At 40.8% G+C, this 19,242-nt stretch overlaps 1 protein-coding gene across 1 annotated transcript; it reads left to right on the top strand.

The window, feature by feature from the left end:
* Positions 1-9,102: 9,102 nt before the first annotated feature.
* LOC141714893 (uncharacterized) lies at positions 9,103-10,954 on the top strand. Its single transcript, XM_074518389.1, has 2 exons — positions 9,103-9,564; positions 9,650-10,954. The coding sequence occupies exons 1-2, from the start codon at positions 9,103-9,105 to the stop codon at positions 10,952-10,954; spliced, it is 1,767 nt and encodes a 588-aa protein (XP_074374490.1).
* Positions 10,955-19,242: the final 8,288 nt, after the last annotated feature.

Below are 19,242 nucleotides of genomic sequence, written 5' to 3'. Positions count from 1 at the left end.
AGGTAATATGAAATTCGATATCCCCGCTCATGAGCTTAGGCTCATGGCAATAGTTTTACCCTAAAGATTGGAGGCACTACTTGTATGGAGAGAAGTGCGAGAATTACCTAAGCCATAAGTGCTCTAGTACATTCTTACGTAGAAAGAGCTCAACATACGCCAGAGGAGGCGGTTAGAGCTAATCAAGAATTATGATTGGGAGATTCTTTATCATTCGGGGAAAGCCAATGTGGTGGCTGATGCCATTAGTAAAAAGGAGAGACTCAAGATGATAATGTCTTTGGGAGAGTTGATAAGAGATTTTGAGAAAATGGAAATAGTAGTGAAGGTAACCGGAGCCGGTACCGAAAAGCTGTTTGAGATAGCAATACAGCCCGAATTATTGGAAAAGATCATATTGTGCCAGAAAAAGTTATGAATGAAGGCAGAGAGCCAACAAATAGATAAGAGGTTAATACCGAGAAAGATGAGAAGGGAATAATGAGGTATTCCTACAGAATTTGGGTTCCAAATGTTCAAGAGCTTAAGGATGAGAACTTAGATGAGAGCCATAGTTTGAGGAATAAGATTTAGAGTAAACCCTGAACGTGATAGTCAGGGAGGTCGCCACCAAGATAGAAGGAACCCATGACATAATGGAGTGGAAAATGAGGATTTTAAATTAAAAGATGACCCCAATTATGGGGAGTAGGATGAAACATTTCATACTAAGGAAACAGAAAGTCGAGTAAGGAAAGGAGACCCGAGACGGTACTCCTATACGGCAATTCATGGACCTGTCTAAAAAGAACTTAGACTATTATTCCCAACCACCACCCTGAGGAGACAGTGCGGTGAGAAATTCTTTCAGGACCTTTAAGTCGCTAAGCTCTCAGAGTTCCATGGAACAAGCTGACCCAGCCGAGGCAAGAGCCTGGCTAAAGGAAATATAGGAATTATTTGAGATTCTAAATGATTGACGAATCACAAAAGACTATTTTTGTCACTTACCCTCCTAAGAGAGAGACCACCCGCTGGTGAAAGACCAAGAAAGGCACGGAGCCAGAGGTTATGATAAACTGATTAAAGTTCAGCCAATTATTTTCGGGAAAGTAATTCCCAAGGTTATGGAGAGAGTGTAAAAGCTTTAGAGCCAGAACAAAGGCAGACGAGTATGATGAATTGTGAATTTAAGTTGTAAAAGTTGTCAAGATTCGTTCTAAGGGCACGAATCCAGAATGACGGGATGTTTGAAATCAATGCTTATGTTGTGTTGGTTCATGAAATAATGATAAGAGAAAGGAAAATAAATAGAAATTGAAGTGGAAAGGAATATAACGGCAATAGAGTTTGAGGTACGATAAGGGAGTTGGGTATGAGGAAACCCTAACGACTCGTAGCAATAGAAATAGAAAAGTATGCATTCGTCGGGATGAGGGTGATTCACCATAAGTTAAAATTGATGGTTGAAGGCATAAGAGATACATATATTGTACCCCCTTTAAGTTGGGAGGATTCGAGGAAACCTTGAGATAGTTCGAAGGATAAATATTGAGACACGGACAGACTAAGGAGACAAGAAAGTAGGAAAGTAGGAAAATTGGATGAAGGAAGTGACCTTCAATAATGTGAAATGTAAGACCGGTGGCTCGATACCCAGAAAGGGAGACGCAAGGTATGAGAGGTATCCCAACATTGAGATGACTGTTGAGATAAACAACAAAAGTAAATAAGGGATTATTAAGAAGAAGTTCACGTTGAACATGACCAATATCTTCCAGAACCTCCATGTTATCATTACCAAATCAGGAAAGAAAAGCGGATGACCATTGTTATCTTTGGAGGCCATATGGATTGACCTCAATTTGAATAAGGATGCTATTATGAAGTTAGGTATAGACTATCGAGGTGGGAATGATTGAATAAGATACCCCTATCAGGGATATATGACTTTATTTATCCATGGAAGGATGCATGTACCTTTTAAAGGTGGAATTAAGGATAGAACATTGGTAACTTAAAATGAATCCTAGGGGACTGCATAAAGGTTGGCATGTCACCCTTAATAGGGACAGTATGAGTTTTGACAGTATGAATTGGAAAGGGTTAAGGTAATAATAACCTTTAAGGATCAGTGGAGAAATTTTTCAGAAGTAAATAGACAATGGTTCTAGTATCAGTAAATGGTATTTGATATGCCCTGTATATAGGGAATACAGGAGGAACGATTGAATGATAACCTTAGAGGTTTTACAAGGAGAAGGGAAATATTCGAAATTCTCAAGAATAGAAATGTGGATAAAGGAAATATGACGTAATTATAATGATGCCAAGTGGGGCACGTGTTAAACCACGAGAAAGTATGGATCGAACCAGTAATGGTCGAAATTGTTCAGGGCAATTAGGACTTAAGATAAAAAAAAATGTTCTAAGTATGATTGAGAGTCAGTCTTGACAGTGATTAGCCTCTAAAGACTGAGGCAATAACTTATGGAAAAATGGTGATATTTTTTTTCCCATCTGATTTTAAGGAAAACATCTTCACTCAAGCAGTGATCGGAAATAAGGTAGAAAATTTATTTGGAGGTGGTTAAAATGACATTGACTGTAAGGAAATTTTACTATCAGGAAAGGCCAAAGAGGTGGCCGACACTTTAAGGGTAAGAGGATAATTATAGGCGCGTGTGCCAAAAGAATACAGTGATGATGGTTAAAAATGTGAAGGTTGAATTATGGTTTGGAAGATTGACATTCCTTCTGATGACTGTGCAATACCCAGCCGTAATAGTAGTTGGTAAAGGTTTAATTCGTGTAATCGCCATGAACGGGCTATCTATCTTAGAAGGTCCTATCTTGAGATAAGCCAGGACCATGTTTCAAAAAGGACTAGATGAACCCTTGAGTTAATTCTTCTATTTAGGGCGTATGATTAAGAATGGTATTAACCTGCTATCGTTGCTTTGATTGAAACTCTTCTGCACTTTTATCTGCTTCATGTCATGTATGTATGTCAGGATCAGGAGTGTTCTTCATGAATCAGGAATGGTGATTATGTTACCTCCTTAGAAGGATTTGATACGAGATGTATGGACTCCGTATGGTTAGCTATTAAGACTTCATGGAAATTGAATGACTACAGTAGGTCAGTGGTGGACCATAGTAAGGTAGCAATGATTCTGCGAGTAATGAGCTGATTATAACCGTGAGAGTTGTATTGGAATGGGTGTTGAGATTGAGTACCACTAATCGGGTCGTGGTAGTGTATAAGTTATCATTGATAGACTAATTAAGTAGAGTGTCTACCTAGTGAATTATTATTCTTCTTATCAATAGGGAGTCGTATTATTATACGAGGAAGGTTGCGGTGCAAGCATAGAATTCAAGTAACGATGATGTCTAGAATGAGATCCCAGATTCGATTTTGATGTCGAGGGAGTTTCAAAGGTAATTGTGTATAAGCTCGAGGAAGAGCATGGGTCCATAGAATGATGGACGGGATAGCGAAAATATTTAGGCACGTGAAATGCGATGCTATAATACTTGATGTTGATATAAATACATATATGTTTTGTTCTTCTATGACAAACCTCTATAGTTCAGAGGTAGATTCCAAGCCAGATATTTTATGGCAATAAAATTTTTTTTATGAATATACAATTCTCTTCAATTCGTTCTTTTCTCTTCTTTTCATTTCATGTAATTTGAGAAGAACAACCCTTCCAGAAGGGGAGGTACTGCCGAATGACTGTCTATCTGTGTGATAGAAGCCTAGTAGGATACCAACTATTATTTAATTGCTTGTCAAGTACTAAAGGCTGGCCACCTTCTGTACTAACTATGCGAGATAAACAAGTGTTCATGATCATAGTGATCTCTCAACAAATTCCTTTACTTCTATATGATTAATCAAACTTTGGAAAATAGAAATAACTGAAAAAGGAGTAATAAAGTGGTGGTAGTATGCGGAATGGAAACACATTCGTGATACTAAGGTTGACGTGGTTATTAAAAGGTTATAGAACGCTAACGAGCAAAAGTATAACCCGTATAATATTAGGAACGGAAGGTAGTAGCGATTACGAACTGGAAAAGAATGGGTATTGAGAAGCAAAAGTTCTAATGATAAAAGCTATAATGAGAGTCTGTGCAATAGACTTGAAAGAATTTGGAATGATCACTTAATTCGGATTGAGTTATCTTATGACAATAGATCATATGTCATTATCGAGATGTCGCCTTATGAGATCCTTGAGGGAAGACAATGTCGATCTCCCTTACGTTAGGATAAAGTTGTAGAGCGCAAGATGCTCGGACCCGCAGTAGTCCAAAGGACCAAGGATATGATAGATCTAATCAGAGGACGGCTGGTAGTAGCCCAGATGGACATGATAAGTATGTTGATTTGACACGAAAGGATAAAGAGTATGAAATAGGGGACCTAGTAATGTTATAGGTATCCCTTGGAAAGGATTGATGAGGTTCGGAAAGAAAGGAAAAGCTAAGTCTACAATTTGTTGGACCCTTGGATATATTAAGACATTTGGGAAGTTAGCATATAAGCTAGCCCTAACCCCGAACATGTAGCAAGTTCATAACGTGTTTCCACGTATCAATGTTAAGGAAGTGTAATTCGGATGCCAGTAAATAGGGGCATATGAGCGCATAGATATGCAACCCGACGTAACCTATATGGAGCAACCAGGAAGGGTTATAGAGTGAAAAGGAACAAGTGCTTAGGAGAAGGATTATCAAACTAGGCAGAGTTTGGTGGTAGAACCACAATGTGGAAAATTGACTCGAGAGTTAGAAAGTGTAATGCTAAGAAAGTATCCCCATTTGTTTTCTATCTGATTCCGGGACGGAATCCTTTTAAGGAGGGGAGACTGTAATAACCCCAATTTTTGAGAAATTTTGAAACCTTATGAATAGTGTTTTTGCTGAACGAGAAAACTTTTCATGCCACGCTATGTAGGGGTTCTGTTATGGATATTATGGGATATTATTAGTACTCTATGTGAGTATATAAGTGTATGTAAAGATCGTCAGAATCCAATTCCGAACACTTTGATTTTTCCTCGAAATCCACAAGATACGGAGAGAATTGAGTATAAGGTAACAGGATAAAAAGGATTGAAATTAAAGGATTATAGGAGAGGATCATAAAAGGAATATAATATATTGAGAAAGGTTAAGGGAACCTAAGTAATAAGATCCCGGGTATGATCCCTCAAACGATAAACGAGAACGAAAGATAAGCGAACCGTAAAACAAATAAGTGACCAAGAGACAAGCTTGTATAAGAAGCCAGGGATTGTGACATCATCAAACCACAAGGTGTGGACAAGTGGGAGCATAATGACATGTGCAAGGTGACACAAGCATGACATAGAAGGGAAGGAAGTGTGGTTGAATTATAACCACACAAAATCAAGGTTAATTAAGTCATTAACCAAAAACAACACAAAAATCAACCAACCAAGCAAATCATTTCATTTTTCATCAAACAAAACACAAAAATCTCTTTCTTCCCAAGCTAGCTCTCGGCCCATTTCTTAAAATTTGAAGATCCAAGCTCCACCACTTACTATTTAGCAAGGTAATTATCTAAGCTTCCCCATGGATAGTTACATACTTCCTATAAGTTTAAGCTTCTAATTCCAAGCCAATCTTTTTCTATAAATCAAGGAAGAAGATGGTGAATAGTAACCTTCAAGAAATAACTTTAGTTTTCTTGAATTTTATGAAAGATTAAGGTTATACAAGCAAGGATCAAGGTTCTTTAGGCATTCAAAGCTCTTGGGTTGTGTTTAAAAAGCTTCAGGAAGGTATAATCTCTTAACCAAGCTTTGTTATTGAATGTTAAGAGCCATAATATGAGTATTTTAGTTCATGAGAGGCTTGATGGTTGTGTATGTAGAGATTAGTGAGTTTTGGGATGTTGTTGGATTGGTAATATGTTGTTGTTTGATTAAAAGAACTTAAGTATGGATTAAAGTTAAGCTTAGGCATAAGTATGAATGATTAAACTTGAATTGGTTGGGGCTTGTTATGATGTGTTTTGGATGGATGTTGGTTGTATGATTGATTTGAGGTTGAATTGTGATGGTTTTTGAATGGTTTAAAATTTGGGAAATCGCGTAAACATAGCCGTCGTAACGTCCGATATTTCTTTGGACTGTTTTTGTGCATAACATTAGGACCCGAGAACCCCCTGCTAGATTATGACCACTGCCATGTTTAGATAGCTCATGTTACGAGCTTCGTTTTGATATGTAGTTCGTTCGATTCCGATGCACGGTTTAGGAGAAACGACCGTTTCAAGTAACGGCGTTTCGTGAACGAAACTTTTCCCTCGCCTTACTTTGAAACATAGGTTAAAGACCAAAAAGGGTTAATTAATGTATGAAACATTTATGGTAAGTGTGTTAGGCAGTTGGTAAGACACTCGCGAAGGAATCGCTTTAAAACTCGTAAAGGTTAAATTATTAAAAATGGTGGAGCCGAGGGTACCCGAGTGGCTTAAGCGAATCAGTGAGCGCAAAACAAGCGTTAGAGTCTAAGTTAGTTAAAGTATAGATTTACAAGTGACTTTGGTTTAATTCCAACTTACTTGTTGTTTATAGGTTACCAGACTCGTCCCGAGCCATTCGTAACCCCAGTCGCTCAGGCAAGTTTTCTACCCGATATACTGTGTTGTGATGTAAATATATGTATATGCATTATCTTGTGATATTGCATGATTGTTATTAGCAAATTTTGCGATATATTGGAGCATGCTGATATGGTATATATGCATGTCTGTTTCGTAATCTGGTTATCTAGCTGTTGATTTTCAATGCTTATATGTGCATAATACCTATGCTAGAAATAAGCAAGTATTTGCGTATTACCCTTAGTATAGGGGAACAGGTGAACATATTTCTAAACCGGGAGTCGATGTTCCCGAGTATATTATATATATATTTATATATTTATATATATATGGATATAGTTTTTAAAACTATGGATCGAATAAGGTTTATTCGATACCTTTATTTTACTTAATTGAATATTAATTTGAGTATTCATTCGAGGGCTTAAGACTCAGTTTATTTTATTATTTGAATATTATTTGAATATTCATTCAAGGGCTTATGACTCAGTTTATTTTATTATTTGATATTCATTGAGGGCTTATGACTCAGTTATATTATTATTGAATATTACTTGGATATTCATTTGAGGATGTATGACTCCTTTATTTTTATAAATATTATTTATAGTATTCATTCGAGGTATTATGACTCCGCTTATTACTTAATAATATTCTTTATTGTATTAAAGAATAAGGTGTCGATAATCAAACTTATTTTTGATTATTCAAATAAAAGATATTACTTTCGTATAAGTATATCTTTGATTATTGTTATTCATTCAAGTATAAGTTTTCCAACTTCTACCTCAATTATTCTTATGGGAATATTATTTAAATAATAATATTCAGATATTTCTTTCATATCGGGACTGATTTAGTTTAATAAATCAGTATTACTCCAAACATTCTTAAAAATGTTTTCGAGTCTTCAAATGATTTTTAAAAGTTAGAGCGGATCCCAAAACTTATTTTTATATTTAAGATCTTCCTTTCAAGGGGATTTAAATATTCGCTCAAAACCTGGGGAATCCGGCTCAGTGGTGTATTTTATATTCGCAACGAGGTTGCTGTTTTTGGTAAATGAATTGATTACTTACCCACGTTCGGGAAGTAAGTCCATCTATTGAGGTCGGCATAAGCAACATGGGCTCAGTGGGCGTCCATGATAGTGTAAGTGGCTCAGTGGGAGTCCATCAATGCATAAGTGGCTGAGTGGCAGTCCAGCATAAGGTCCTAATTATGACCAGGGTGATGACCAGTGGGGAATTCCGGTCCATCTACTAGTAGAAAAGGTTACTATTGGTATCTTTGCCTGATCAACAAGATATCAGGTTTATGCCAATGTTGTTCTCCTTTCCAAATTCATTGGATAGTGCAACTCTGTTTATAATTTGCATAACAGAGGTTTCAAGGATGTAATGAAATAGGTATAGATATAATAGTGTATATATATATGCGGGATTAATGAAGTATCTCGTAACTTCATTATTATAATGATTCAAAGATTGAAATCTATTCAAATCTTGTCTTGTAGTCTCATCTATGTGATGACCTTTGAAACTGATTATAACTTGAAACAGTGGTAGTTCAAGGTAGTATTGGGAAAGATATAGTATATTGGAGTACCTTTAGGTAACCTCATCTTTTAAACTTATATCTAATTAATAATTGTCTTATGAATGACAAAGATTTTCAGAAAAAACGTTGAGACAAGGTTAGATATATGAGATCACCTTGCAACGATATTTTTTTATATACAGTTATACACTGGGAGTTTGTGTATATTATGCATGGAAGAGGACTTCCAATATTTTGAAAAGTATATATGTATATATACTGAATATTTTGCGACTTCATCGCATTAAGATATCAAACTTGGTTCATTTCTTTTGACCAAGACTTTCATGAGTATTATGAGTAGGCTCATATATTGTTAATCATTATACATATTATTTTGGTGGGCTTGCTGCTCACCCTTGCTTTCTTCTTTCATCACACAACACAGATAGAAAAGATGAACAGAACCAAACTCCCGATTCGCAAGCGATTAGGAGACGTTCCGCAGATTTCTAGAAGCATCGATGCCGCCGTAGCTGAGGTAGGAACTACCAATAGGCTAGGCTTTCAACTTTTGATGGACCAGATTTATTTATATTTATGAATTGTAATAATAGCAAAGAAATGTAAATTTATTCAGAAAAACCTTTTAAGGTGTATTGGCAGATAATTGTGGAATAAAATGACTTGTGGTTATTTTTGGATGTTCATCTCTGAGACTATAACGTGTGGTGTGTGTTTATTGTGGGGTCACAGTACAAAGTAGTTGAGTAATTATTAAGATTGGGTGTTATTAAGGGAAATGGAACTCGTGACGACCCGGATCCCCGACCCCGGATCTGGGGGTGTTACGTATCATCAAATTTCTATGAATGATAGGGATGTGCCCAAGATAGCGTTCATAACTCCGAAGGGACTTATGCTTACATTAAATGCCCCTTCGGACTGAAGAACGCTGGAGCCACATTCCAGCGAATGGTGAACAAGTCTTTAAAGAGCAAATCGGGAGGAACATGGAAGCATACGTGGATGATATGATAGTAAAATCACTATTCCGAGATCATGCCGAATATTTAAAGGAATGCTTCGAAACTCTCCGAAAGAACAACATGAGGATCAATCCGAACAAATGTACCTTCGGAGTCTCTAGTCGAAAGTTTCTCGGGTACATGGTCAGCGCCCGGGGAATAGAGGCGAACCCGGAGAAGATCGAAGCAGTTATCAATATGGAACCTCCAAAATGCATCAGAGATATACAGAAATTGACAGGCCGGCTCGCCGCCCTTCGGCGTTTCATTTCCCGGTCAGCTGAAAAAGAACTTCCTTTCTTCGCCGTGCTCAAAGGGTCAAAGAATTTTGAGTGGGGGCCCGAATGCCAAAAGGCGTTCGAAGAAGTAAAAGAATATTGACGAAGGCACCACTCTTGATGAGCCCCGATCCGAAGGAAACTCTTCAACTTTATCTAGCTGTGTCCGACAGAACTCTGGGGCCGTCCTTGTGAAAAATTATGAAGGTAATCAACATCCTGTGTTCTACGTGTCCCATGTCCTCAAGGACGCAGAGATAAGGTACCCCAACGCCGAAAAATTTGCATATGGGTTGGTTATGGCCTCCCGAAAATTGCGATATTATTTCCAAGGCCGGACGGTCCAAGTCACCAGCCAACCTCTGAAGAAGATTTTGACTAGGCCCGAAGCCTCTGGGAGAGTCGTAGCATGGTCCATCCAACTCGGGGAATTTGATCTCGAATACGTTCCCCGAACGGCAATTAAGGCCCAGGCTTTGGCCGACTTCATGGTTGAATGCACATTCTCGGGTCCGAAGGATCTTTCGCCTGATGAACAACTAATCCGGATCCCAGGAAAGTGGAAGCTTTTTGTAGATGGGTCGGTAGCCGGAAAAAAGTGTGGGGCCGGCTTGATCCTCTACAGCCCCGAAGGATTTGAAATATGCCAAGCCATAAGGTTCGACTTCCCCTTGACAAATAATGAGGCCAAATATGAGGCCCTCCTCGCAGGGATGAAGCTGGCCCGAAGCCTTGAGGCGAAGCACCTAAGGGCCTTCAGTGACTCCATGTTGGTCGTGAAATACTTCACAGGGGAATATAAGCAAAGGGACACCCGAACCAAAGCCTATGCCGCCAAGGTACGCGAGGCTTCTTTATCATTTGAAACCTTTGAACTAAGTCAGATTGGCAGAGAGAACAATTCTAGGGCAGATGCCCTTTCTAGGCTAGCTTCGGCCGAGACACGAAACTTAAATGGTTCTATTTACCTGACCGAAGCCAAGATGCCTTCGATCGAGAAGAAAGAATGTCTTGAAATTCACCAGGGAAGCAACTGGATGACCCCCCTCAGGAACTTTCTGGAAAAAGGCATTCTACCACCCGACCGAAAGGTTGCGCTGAAAATTAAATACAGAGCATCGAACTACACTATAATCAATGGGCGGATGTATCGCCGATCAGTCAGTCAACCCCTTCTGCGCTATTTGAACAACGAAGAACATCAACAGGCTTTGGAGGCAGTACACGAAGGAATTTGCGGCGAGCACCTGGCTGGTCGGTCGCTCGCCCTTAAAATTCTCCAACAGGGATTCTTCTGGCCCACTCTGAGGGCAGACGCCATCGACTATGCAAAAAGATGTGTACAATGCCAGCTGTTCGCCACTGTCCCGAAACAGCCTCCAGAAGAAATGACCTCTGTACTAAGCCCAATTCCATTCGCCGTATGGGCCGTGGATATAGTTGGCATACTTCCCACTAGCACGAAGCAAGCAAAATAATGCATAATCGCCATCGACTACATGACCAAATGGGTCGAAGCCCGTCCTCTGTCAACCATAACCGAAGAAACCGCTAAAACGTTCTTCCTGGAACAAGTCATTCTCCGGTTTGGCATTCCAAAAACTTGCATCTCAGATAATGGAACTCAGTTTATTGGAAACAAATTCCGCAAGTTTCTGCACCATTTCGGAATTGAACAGAAATTTAGCTCAGTCGCCCACCCGGAAGGAAATGGGGCAATCGAGGCGGCGAACAAAGTGATATTTCGGGGAATCAAAAGAGGCTGGGCGAGGCAAAAGGAACGTGGGCGGAAGAACTCCCTTGGATCTTATGGGCCTACCGAACCACCCCCCAGACATCAACGAGAGAAACTCCTTTTAGAATGGCCTATGGCACCGAGGCCCTAGTTCCTGTTGAGGTAGGCTTGGAATCATACCGAACCGAGACCTATAATGTGGAAACTAATAGCTTCGGGTTGAAGGAGAATGTAGACTTTCTAGAAGAAGAAAGAGAAGCTGCACATCAAAGAAACATGAGGTATTTACTGCAAGCGGCACAACACTATGACTCCAATGTGAAAAAAAGGTCCTTCGGAGTAGGAGACCTAGTCCTAAGGGAGTTGGCCGCATCCATGCCGGCCAAACAAGGAAAGCTCCAGCCTAATTGGGAAGGACCCTATAAGGTGATCGAGGTCGTTCGTCCGGGAACCTATAAGCTCGGAACATTGTCAGGCGAATCAATCAAAAACACTTGGCATGGCAGTCTCCTTCCAAAATTTTATCAGTAGGAAATTTCTTAAAAGTTTGTATTTGAATTATATGTGAAGAATGTAAACAATTTGACTAAATAAAGATGCATTTCTTGTCAAAATTTCTTTATTTATACGTGTTGCGGCCGACCGAGTATTATCTGAGGGTGATCCCGAAGAAGGTAAACCCCTCGGCCGCCGCCCTTGTCTAATTTGTTAATTAAAAGACATAAGGGGCAATCGCCCAAAACTCGAACATCACTACACTATTATGACAATTTAAAATTGGTAAACACGAATTAAGGGCCTTATGGGGCAATCCTGGAATAACGCCCTATCATTCATCTTCCCTTAATCATTAAAAAGGCCTAAGGAACCTCTGTCCCGGGGCGATCCAAAGAAGAACATGGTCCTTCGGCCTCACTCAGGTATTAAAAATTAAACCAAAAACCAGGTTTAGGGGCAATCCCGAAGAAGACCTCCACTTGGATGAACGAACCATGACGTGCTGATCTAGGGGCAATCACTGAAAGATCAGCACCCATGTTCCCTCGCCTGAATTCAGTAAAAGGATTAACAACCCGAACTCCCCTTCGACCTTTAACCCTTGGGGCTGTAAGGGGTAGTAAGGCAACAATTCATTAAAATCATTAAGGCGAATAAATAAGCCGAAGATACGATTCATTTTATTCAATTCATCAAAATCGTTAAGGCGAATGAATAAGCCGAAGATGCAATTCATTTTGTTCAAATTAGCAAAATTGTTGAGGCAGATAAAGCCGAAGATACAATTCGATAAGATCATTGAGGCGAATGAAGCCGAAGATACGATTCATTTTATTATTAAAATTGTTAAGGCGAAAGAAGCCAAAGATACAATTCATTTTGATTATTAAGGCAGATAAAGCCGAAAATACAATTCGATAAGATCGTTGAGGCGAATGAAGTCGGAGATACGATTCATTTTATTATTAAAATTGTTAAGGCAAAAGAAGCCAAAGATACAATTCATTTTGATTATTAAGGCGGATGAAGCCAAAGATACAATAATTAAATGCAGTTAGACAATGCTGATGAAAAGCAAAAGATGCATTAAAATATAAAACCCCGAAGGCTAGTTAAATTACAAAAGCCCGAAGGCGAGAATACCAAATACAAATGCCAATTATAAAGAGTACCGATTACAAAAAATAGAAATACAAGAAGACGAACGAAGAATGCCGCTGCAAGAGTTGGGTACGACCATGGAAACACCAACGGAAAACTTTGCAAAAAGATCATCTTCCGTCATGTCAAGCACCTCAGTGCTGAGGGTTTAGGCTTGAGGGTCTTCATCCAAGAGCTCTTCGTCTTCGCCAGAGGAGACAGGAGGGACTTCGATTGCTGGACGGCCGATAGGATCCTCCAGGCTGTCGTCCAGCAACTGCTTATAATCCCAGTTTAGGCCATGGGCCTTCTCCAGGACATAATCAGCGCCGAACTGGAAGCAGCGTTCCTCTGTCCGGTCCAGCTGCTTCTGCTTCTTCCGAAGCTCCTTTCGGGACCTCTTCAGCTGGACGTTCCGGTGGGAGATCCTCCAGTTCGCCCTCTCCAGTTCAGTCTCCAGCCAAGATCTGTCCCCCTTCAGCTCAGCGGCTTCGACCTCGTTCTGGGCTTTCACCCTTACAAGTTCCTCCTCGGCCGTCGTAGCCCTCCTCTCCAACTCCTTCACCTCGGCCATGCGAGTCTCCATGTCCTTAACCTTATCCTCCACGGCTGCGGCCCAAGGAGTGGCCTGCAAAAGGACGACAAAAATATTACTAAAAGATGCCAAAAGGAAAGAGATGGAAGAAAAATAGAAAGATTAAAAAAAAACGTACCAAGGACAGGAAGGACAGAAGCTCCGTGCAGGCTTCGGTAGCAGAGGCCGAAGCAAAGGTCGGAAGATCGACAGGGAGCTGAAGGCCATGGCATAGGTCCGAAGCCACCTCCTTCGTGGATTGCCGGGATGGGTACACAGTATGGTCGGACGTGAGCACGCCCCACCCCGGGAGATAAGAGCGTACAATCCCCTCCTTGCTCCGGGTCCTCTTGGAAGGGTTCCCCTCTCCCATGTACTCCAGATCATCCCCCTCCTACGCCTCAGAAGCCGCTCGAGATTGACGGGGCGACAGAGGCTTCTCGGTCTGGGCCCTATCGCCTGTGCCCTCCGAAGGATCGGGCGTAGCCCCCTTATCAGCCACCTTCTTCGCCACCGCCTCAACCGCCTTCTTCTCGGCCGCCCTGGCCTTCTTCCTCTCGATCAAGGCCTCTCTCGAAGACACTGAAATATAAAGGGGAAATAAGTCAGTCCGGGCATATATAAGCAAATTCATAACAAGCAAATATACAGGTGGTGGGAAAAAACTAAAGAAAAGATAAGGAAGAAGTTTTGTTACCCCCACCCCACAAGCTGAAGAGCCAATCCTTGTCCCGAAACTCTCCGGGACCCAGCTTCTTCACATTGATGTCCACTAACGCCGTGTAGTTCTCCTTCTCCTCCAAGGTCAGGCTCGGCATGAGAAGCAACGCGAGATTCACATCTCGCCAAACCGACATGGCCGCCAACGTTGGACCACTCACATAACACCAATGAGTGTGAGTGGATTTATTGTTCGAATTTGGTCACCGTCCAATCAGGTCGCCCTGCTCGACGGATGATGGTGTAAAAACCAGAACTCTTCGGATTCTTCCGAAAATCATAATGGTACCAGAATAGGCGAGTGCTGGGTGCGATCCCAGCGTGAAGACACCTGTTCTGAAAACAGTTAATATGGATGAACCCGTTCGGGTCCATCTGTCCGAGGGCGATACCCATCTGGAAGAAAAGGTGCTTGATCAGCTTCAACGGTGACACCCTCAAGCCACACTTGAAGCCCGCCTCCGAAATCCCTACGGCGCAACCTCCATATCCATCCGGCACGCCGGAAGTGTCGTAGATTCTTTCACCCTCCCTCGGTGCGTACAGCCAACAAAGCCCTCGAGGGACAGAGTAATCATCATACATCTGAACTACGCATCCTTTCGTCAGTTCAGATCTATTATTGGATGCGGGATAGTCGGCAACCGAACCATATAGGGCCCGTCCCGTCCGCTCGGGGCGAATGGAAGACGTTCCCACCAAGCTGTTCGACAAGGGGTCCCAAGAATCTGGGGGACGGTTTGCTCGGTCCATGTCCCTGTATCAGGAACAGAGTGACATTAGTCCATGTACTCGGATTAGCAGATAAAAGAAAAAGTAAAAACCCGAGTACACGTCCCAGGACCGAACGAACCAGAACCCTGGAGGCTGCTCCTGAGGCAAGCCCTCCCGAAGGATGTTCTTGCCTACAGAACCTTTCGCAAACATCACTCCAAACCACCTGTTTACGCCCTGGGTCGGCTCCCGAAAGACGTTCTAAAACCATGAAATTCCGAAGAACGTTCTTGGTCAGAAAATGCCTCGCATGCCATCTTTAAACCTGTGGGGCCTCCTCAAATTGGTAAAACCCAGAAACCTATATTACCTACCCAGAAATACCCAAAAACCCCAGAAAAATGCAATGGCACACGCACAAAACCCAGAAAAACCCCGTGAATCCAGAACAAAACCACTAAGTCCATATGCAAACTCCCTAAAACACAGAAAATTAGAATGCAAATTCAAAACTGGAAAACAAGAAAAGAGACTTACTTATTTGGAGATGTTCTTGGATTGAAATGGGATGATTTGGGAAGATGGAGTTGCTGTTGCCCGTGATTGGAAGATTCACCGCGATCTGTCACTGTGTATGGGGGAACTAAAGTGATAAAAAGAAAATGAAACACACAAATGGGCTTATATAGGCGCCTAAAATAAATTTAGAAAAACGACGTTTTGGGGGTTTTTGAAATGGACGTCCCAGATCAAGACGGTTGACATTCAACGGCTGAGAATCAGTCATGGAACGACGTGCCAACAGCTGTCACATTAATGCACTGCAAGTCCCCACAAGCTTGCCACGTGTACGACCGAAGATCGAGGCGGGATTGAAGCGATCGCCCTAGGGTTTCTTCACCCCAATATGGGCCGAGACTGGTGTCCGTCGGCCGGCCCGAAGGCCTAGCCGAAGGACAAAGACATGTTGGTTATAGGCCCAATAAGGCCCATTGAACAAAGGCCCAATAAGCGGTTAAGCTACTGGGCCGAAGGACCTCTAGGCCCGCGTAACGAAGGCCCACGGAAGCCCAGGCCGAGGCCCACTACTCGCGGACCGTTGGACAGAACAAGGGACATAACGCCCCATTTTCACTCCCTCCTTAATGACTTGTAACGGATGAACATTCATGGCAGGATTGGGTATAAAAACCCTTGTGAAGTAAGACAAAAGATATACACATTCTCAACACTCTGCTTCTCTTGTATTACTACCCTACTTTTACAGCCAGATTCTGATTCTCACACCGGAGGTGAATCGGGGGTACAAACCCTCACATTCTCTTCACTTTCAGGTATGGCCGAAACCATCTTCACTCCAGCCGAAGCCTGTTCACGCGACCGAAAGGATCTGGGCATAAGGATCTGGGCGTAACAGTGATTAATTGCTTTTTAATTTTAGTGTTAATCATTAACTGGTACATGTGCTTATCTGTTTGTTACCTGTGTTTATCTGCTTGTATAATAATTAGTTTTACATTTTTTTTATTTTTAGTCCCTGTGTTGTTGCATGTTTTTTTTGCTAATAGATTTAGGATATCTTTTGATTAGATTTATCACTTCCTCGTTTTTCGTGCATGTATTGCTCTTTCAATACATCACTTCTGTCTTGCAACTGTTCACTTCCTCTTCCATCTCTAACTCTTCAGTTCCTACTTCTTTTTAAACCCCCTTTCTTAATCTTTTCATTTTTCTTCATTCTACTCCTTCACTCTCTTTTCAAAACCTCTTCTTTTATCTCTTAACCCTAAAACTTCCCTCTTCCATGGCTCGTCGTTCGAGATCCACTGCTAACCAAACCCCGACCGCTGATCCGTCTGGTTCGAAGCGTTGCCGTGTTGCTACCGTTGTTTCCGAAGCATCAAGTGAAGCATCTCCTGATTCGTTCGACAGACATGCAAAAGAAAGCGGCTCCAAAATCTTAACAAAGCCTATTCTTAAGGAGCAGATTTGTGATATTGAGTTATTGACCCGAGTTGGAGTGTATGAGTTGTTCAAGTTCCAAGGGTGTGAATCGTTGTTATCACCGGAAGAAGTTATCTACCCAGAGCTTGTCCGTGTGTTCTATGCAAATTTTCAATTTCTTTCAGAAGGCATTGTGTTTTCCAATGTTCGAGGAACTCCTGTCATTTTCAAGGCTGATGCTCTTTCCAGAATTGGAGGTTTGTCAGATCAAGGGGTGTGTCCTTTCACAACACACCAGGTGTTTGTTGATGTTACGGGGCTTCATTATGAGGACAGCTCAAAGCTATTGTTGGCGAGAACTTTGTTGATGTTTCCATCAAACCATCGGTATCAGATTTAACTCCACTCTCTCTTTTGGTTTTTAAACTGTTTCATACGAATTTGTTGCCTCGTAAAAGTGGTCGAGATCGAATCACTTTTCAAGATTCGATTTTAATTTCTATGTTTGTCAAAAAGGTTCCTTGTGATGTGTCTTCCCTGATTATCAAAAATATGCACCATTGCTCGACTCATGAGTCGATGCATTTTTCTTATCCTGCACTTTTGTCTAAAGTGTTTCGGTATTTTTGTGTCTCTGTTTCTTATGTTCAATCTGAGAAAATTTGTACGTTGTTTGATTTGTCTGTTTTAACAGCAAATAATTTGTTTGTTTCAGAGTCAAATAAATTGCTTTTTGATGAAACTCATAGGTACGTTGCTGGACTTCCAAAATCCCCAAACTATGCCTCAGACCCCTTTGATCAGCCTACAAATACTCTGCTTAATTCTTTGTTGATTAAATTAAATAAAAATTCTGCCGCTTTGGCTAATCTTAATCAACATTTTGCGTCTGTTGAGACTTTGGATTCGCTAACCTCACAGGTTAGTATGATGCATGCTTCGTTTGAGTTATTTCGTAAGTTTGTTTGTTCTTCCTTGGATTCAATCAATGAAAAGCTATCTGTTTTGCATGCTTTGATGTCAAGTTGGCCAAAACAATAGACTTTGAGTTTGGGACTCTACAAGAAGGGATGATTTCCTCGGCCAAGGCCTGGGAAAAAGAGTTTGTAAAGTTATTTTCAAGCTTGGGTCTGAAACAAAGTTTGTGTCACAGCAGCTGTCCGCTATGCAGGACAAGAGCAAGATGTACTGGCATAAGAAACGTGATTGGATTGGCGATTGTACCTTAGAAGAAATCACAGCTCCTCAGCCACTTCCTGCCATCCCTCCGCCTTCGGTTTTCGGCATGACCAGAGAAAAATACAAAGAAAAGATCTTTGACTGGCTTCGTGAACGGGACGGAAAGGCACCAGCTCAAGATGCTTTTGATAAGCTCTTCTTAGAATATGGTTTTGCTCCTGTTTTTCCATCTGCCAAGGATAAAGCTTCGGGATTGGGCAAAGGAAAAGGGAAGGCTCCAGTCAACATTGATGATGATTCAGACTAAGCCTTTTACGATGATGAAGGGGGAGAAATTCTGGATGCATGTTTCTGTGTTTTTGTTTAAAGTTTTAAGACTTTGGTTTTTCTATGTGGTTTCTTGGTTTTAAGACTATGATGCTTATGCTTTTGTGTTTCAGACTAAGGTTGTTTGAGGTTGTTTGATGATTGATGAATGATTTTAAATATTTTAAAAGACAACTGGACACCCTGGTTGAATGGGTGGGGTTGTTCTTTGGGGTTTCTTAGTTTTGTAATTGAGATTGTCTCATTGTGTGTTTCATTCTCATTATGCATACTGTCTCATTCATCCTTAACATATCTTATTGTCATTCACAATGTTGCATTCATAACATACTTGTTATATTCTGTTGTTGCTAATTTTCTACCTCCAGGAGCTTTAAGTGTTTTTGATAGGGGGGGCAATTTGTCATCATCATAAAAGGGGGAGAATGTTTGTTCAGGTTTCTGATGATAAGATCTTTCAACAACATAATGCAGATAAATCAGAATGGAATAATGCAACAAGACTGATTCAACATTGCTTATCAGATTGCAGCAGAGTCTATCCCGCAGGTTTAGTATTAGGTTGTTAGGGTTTGTGTAAATCTTATTTATCTGGATAAACCTTATCTCAAACAAACCCACTCTATCTTATAAACTAAGTTTGAATCTTAAAGACTTATCATTTACTTAGTTTATCTTTTTCAAATAACTAACAGATTAGTTTCAAGTCTCATTCAAATATTTTCAAACAAACTTATTTTCAAATCTGTTAGAACTTTGCCTATAAATTCAACTCTTATTTCAGATTTGTGGCTAACGCTTTCACGTCAATTCTTCATCATCTGAAAACTCCTTCTTGTTCTTTATATACCCGAGATACATATCCAGTAAACAAGAAGCCTAGTTTGAGTTGTGAACTTTCATATTATATTCTTGTATTTGAAAGGTGTATTATA

Source organism: Apium graveolens, chromosome 3 (genome assembly GCF_009905375.1).
Source record: "Apium graveolens cultivar Ventura chromosome 3, ASM990537v1, whole genome shotgun sequence".
Lineage (NCBI taxonomy): Eukaryota > Viridiplantae > Streptophyta > Magnoliopsida > Apiales > Apiaceae > Apium > Apium graveolens.
The sequence above is the reverse complement of the archived record's forward strand: the minus strand, read 5'-3'. Positions and strand labels throughout refer to the sequence as shown.

Excerpts from the sequence above, each read along its gene's own strand:
- LOC141714893 (XM_074518389.1), top strand. The coding sequence starts at position 9,103 with ATGCCCCTTCGGACTGAAGAACGCTGGAGCCACATTCCAGCGAATGGT. Across the intron at positions 9,565-9,649 it reads GCCAAAAGGCGTTCGAAGAA|AACTCTGGGGCCGTCCTTGT; the intron begins GTAAAAGAATAT and ends TGTGTCCGACAG.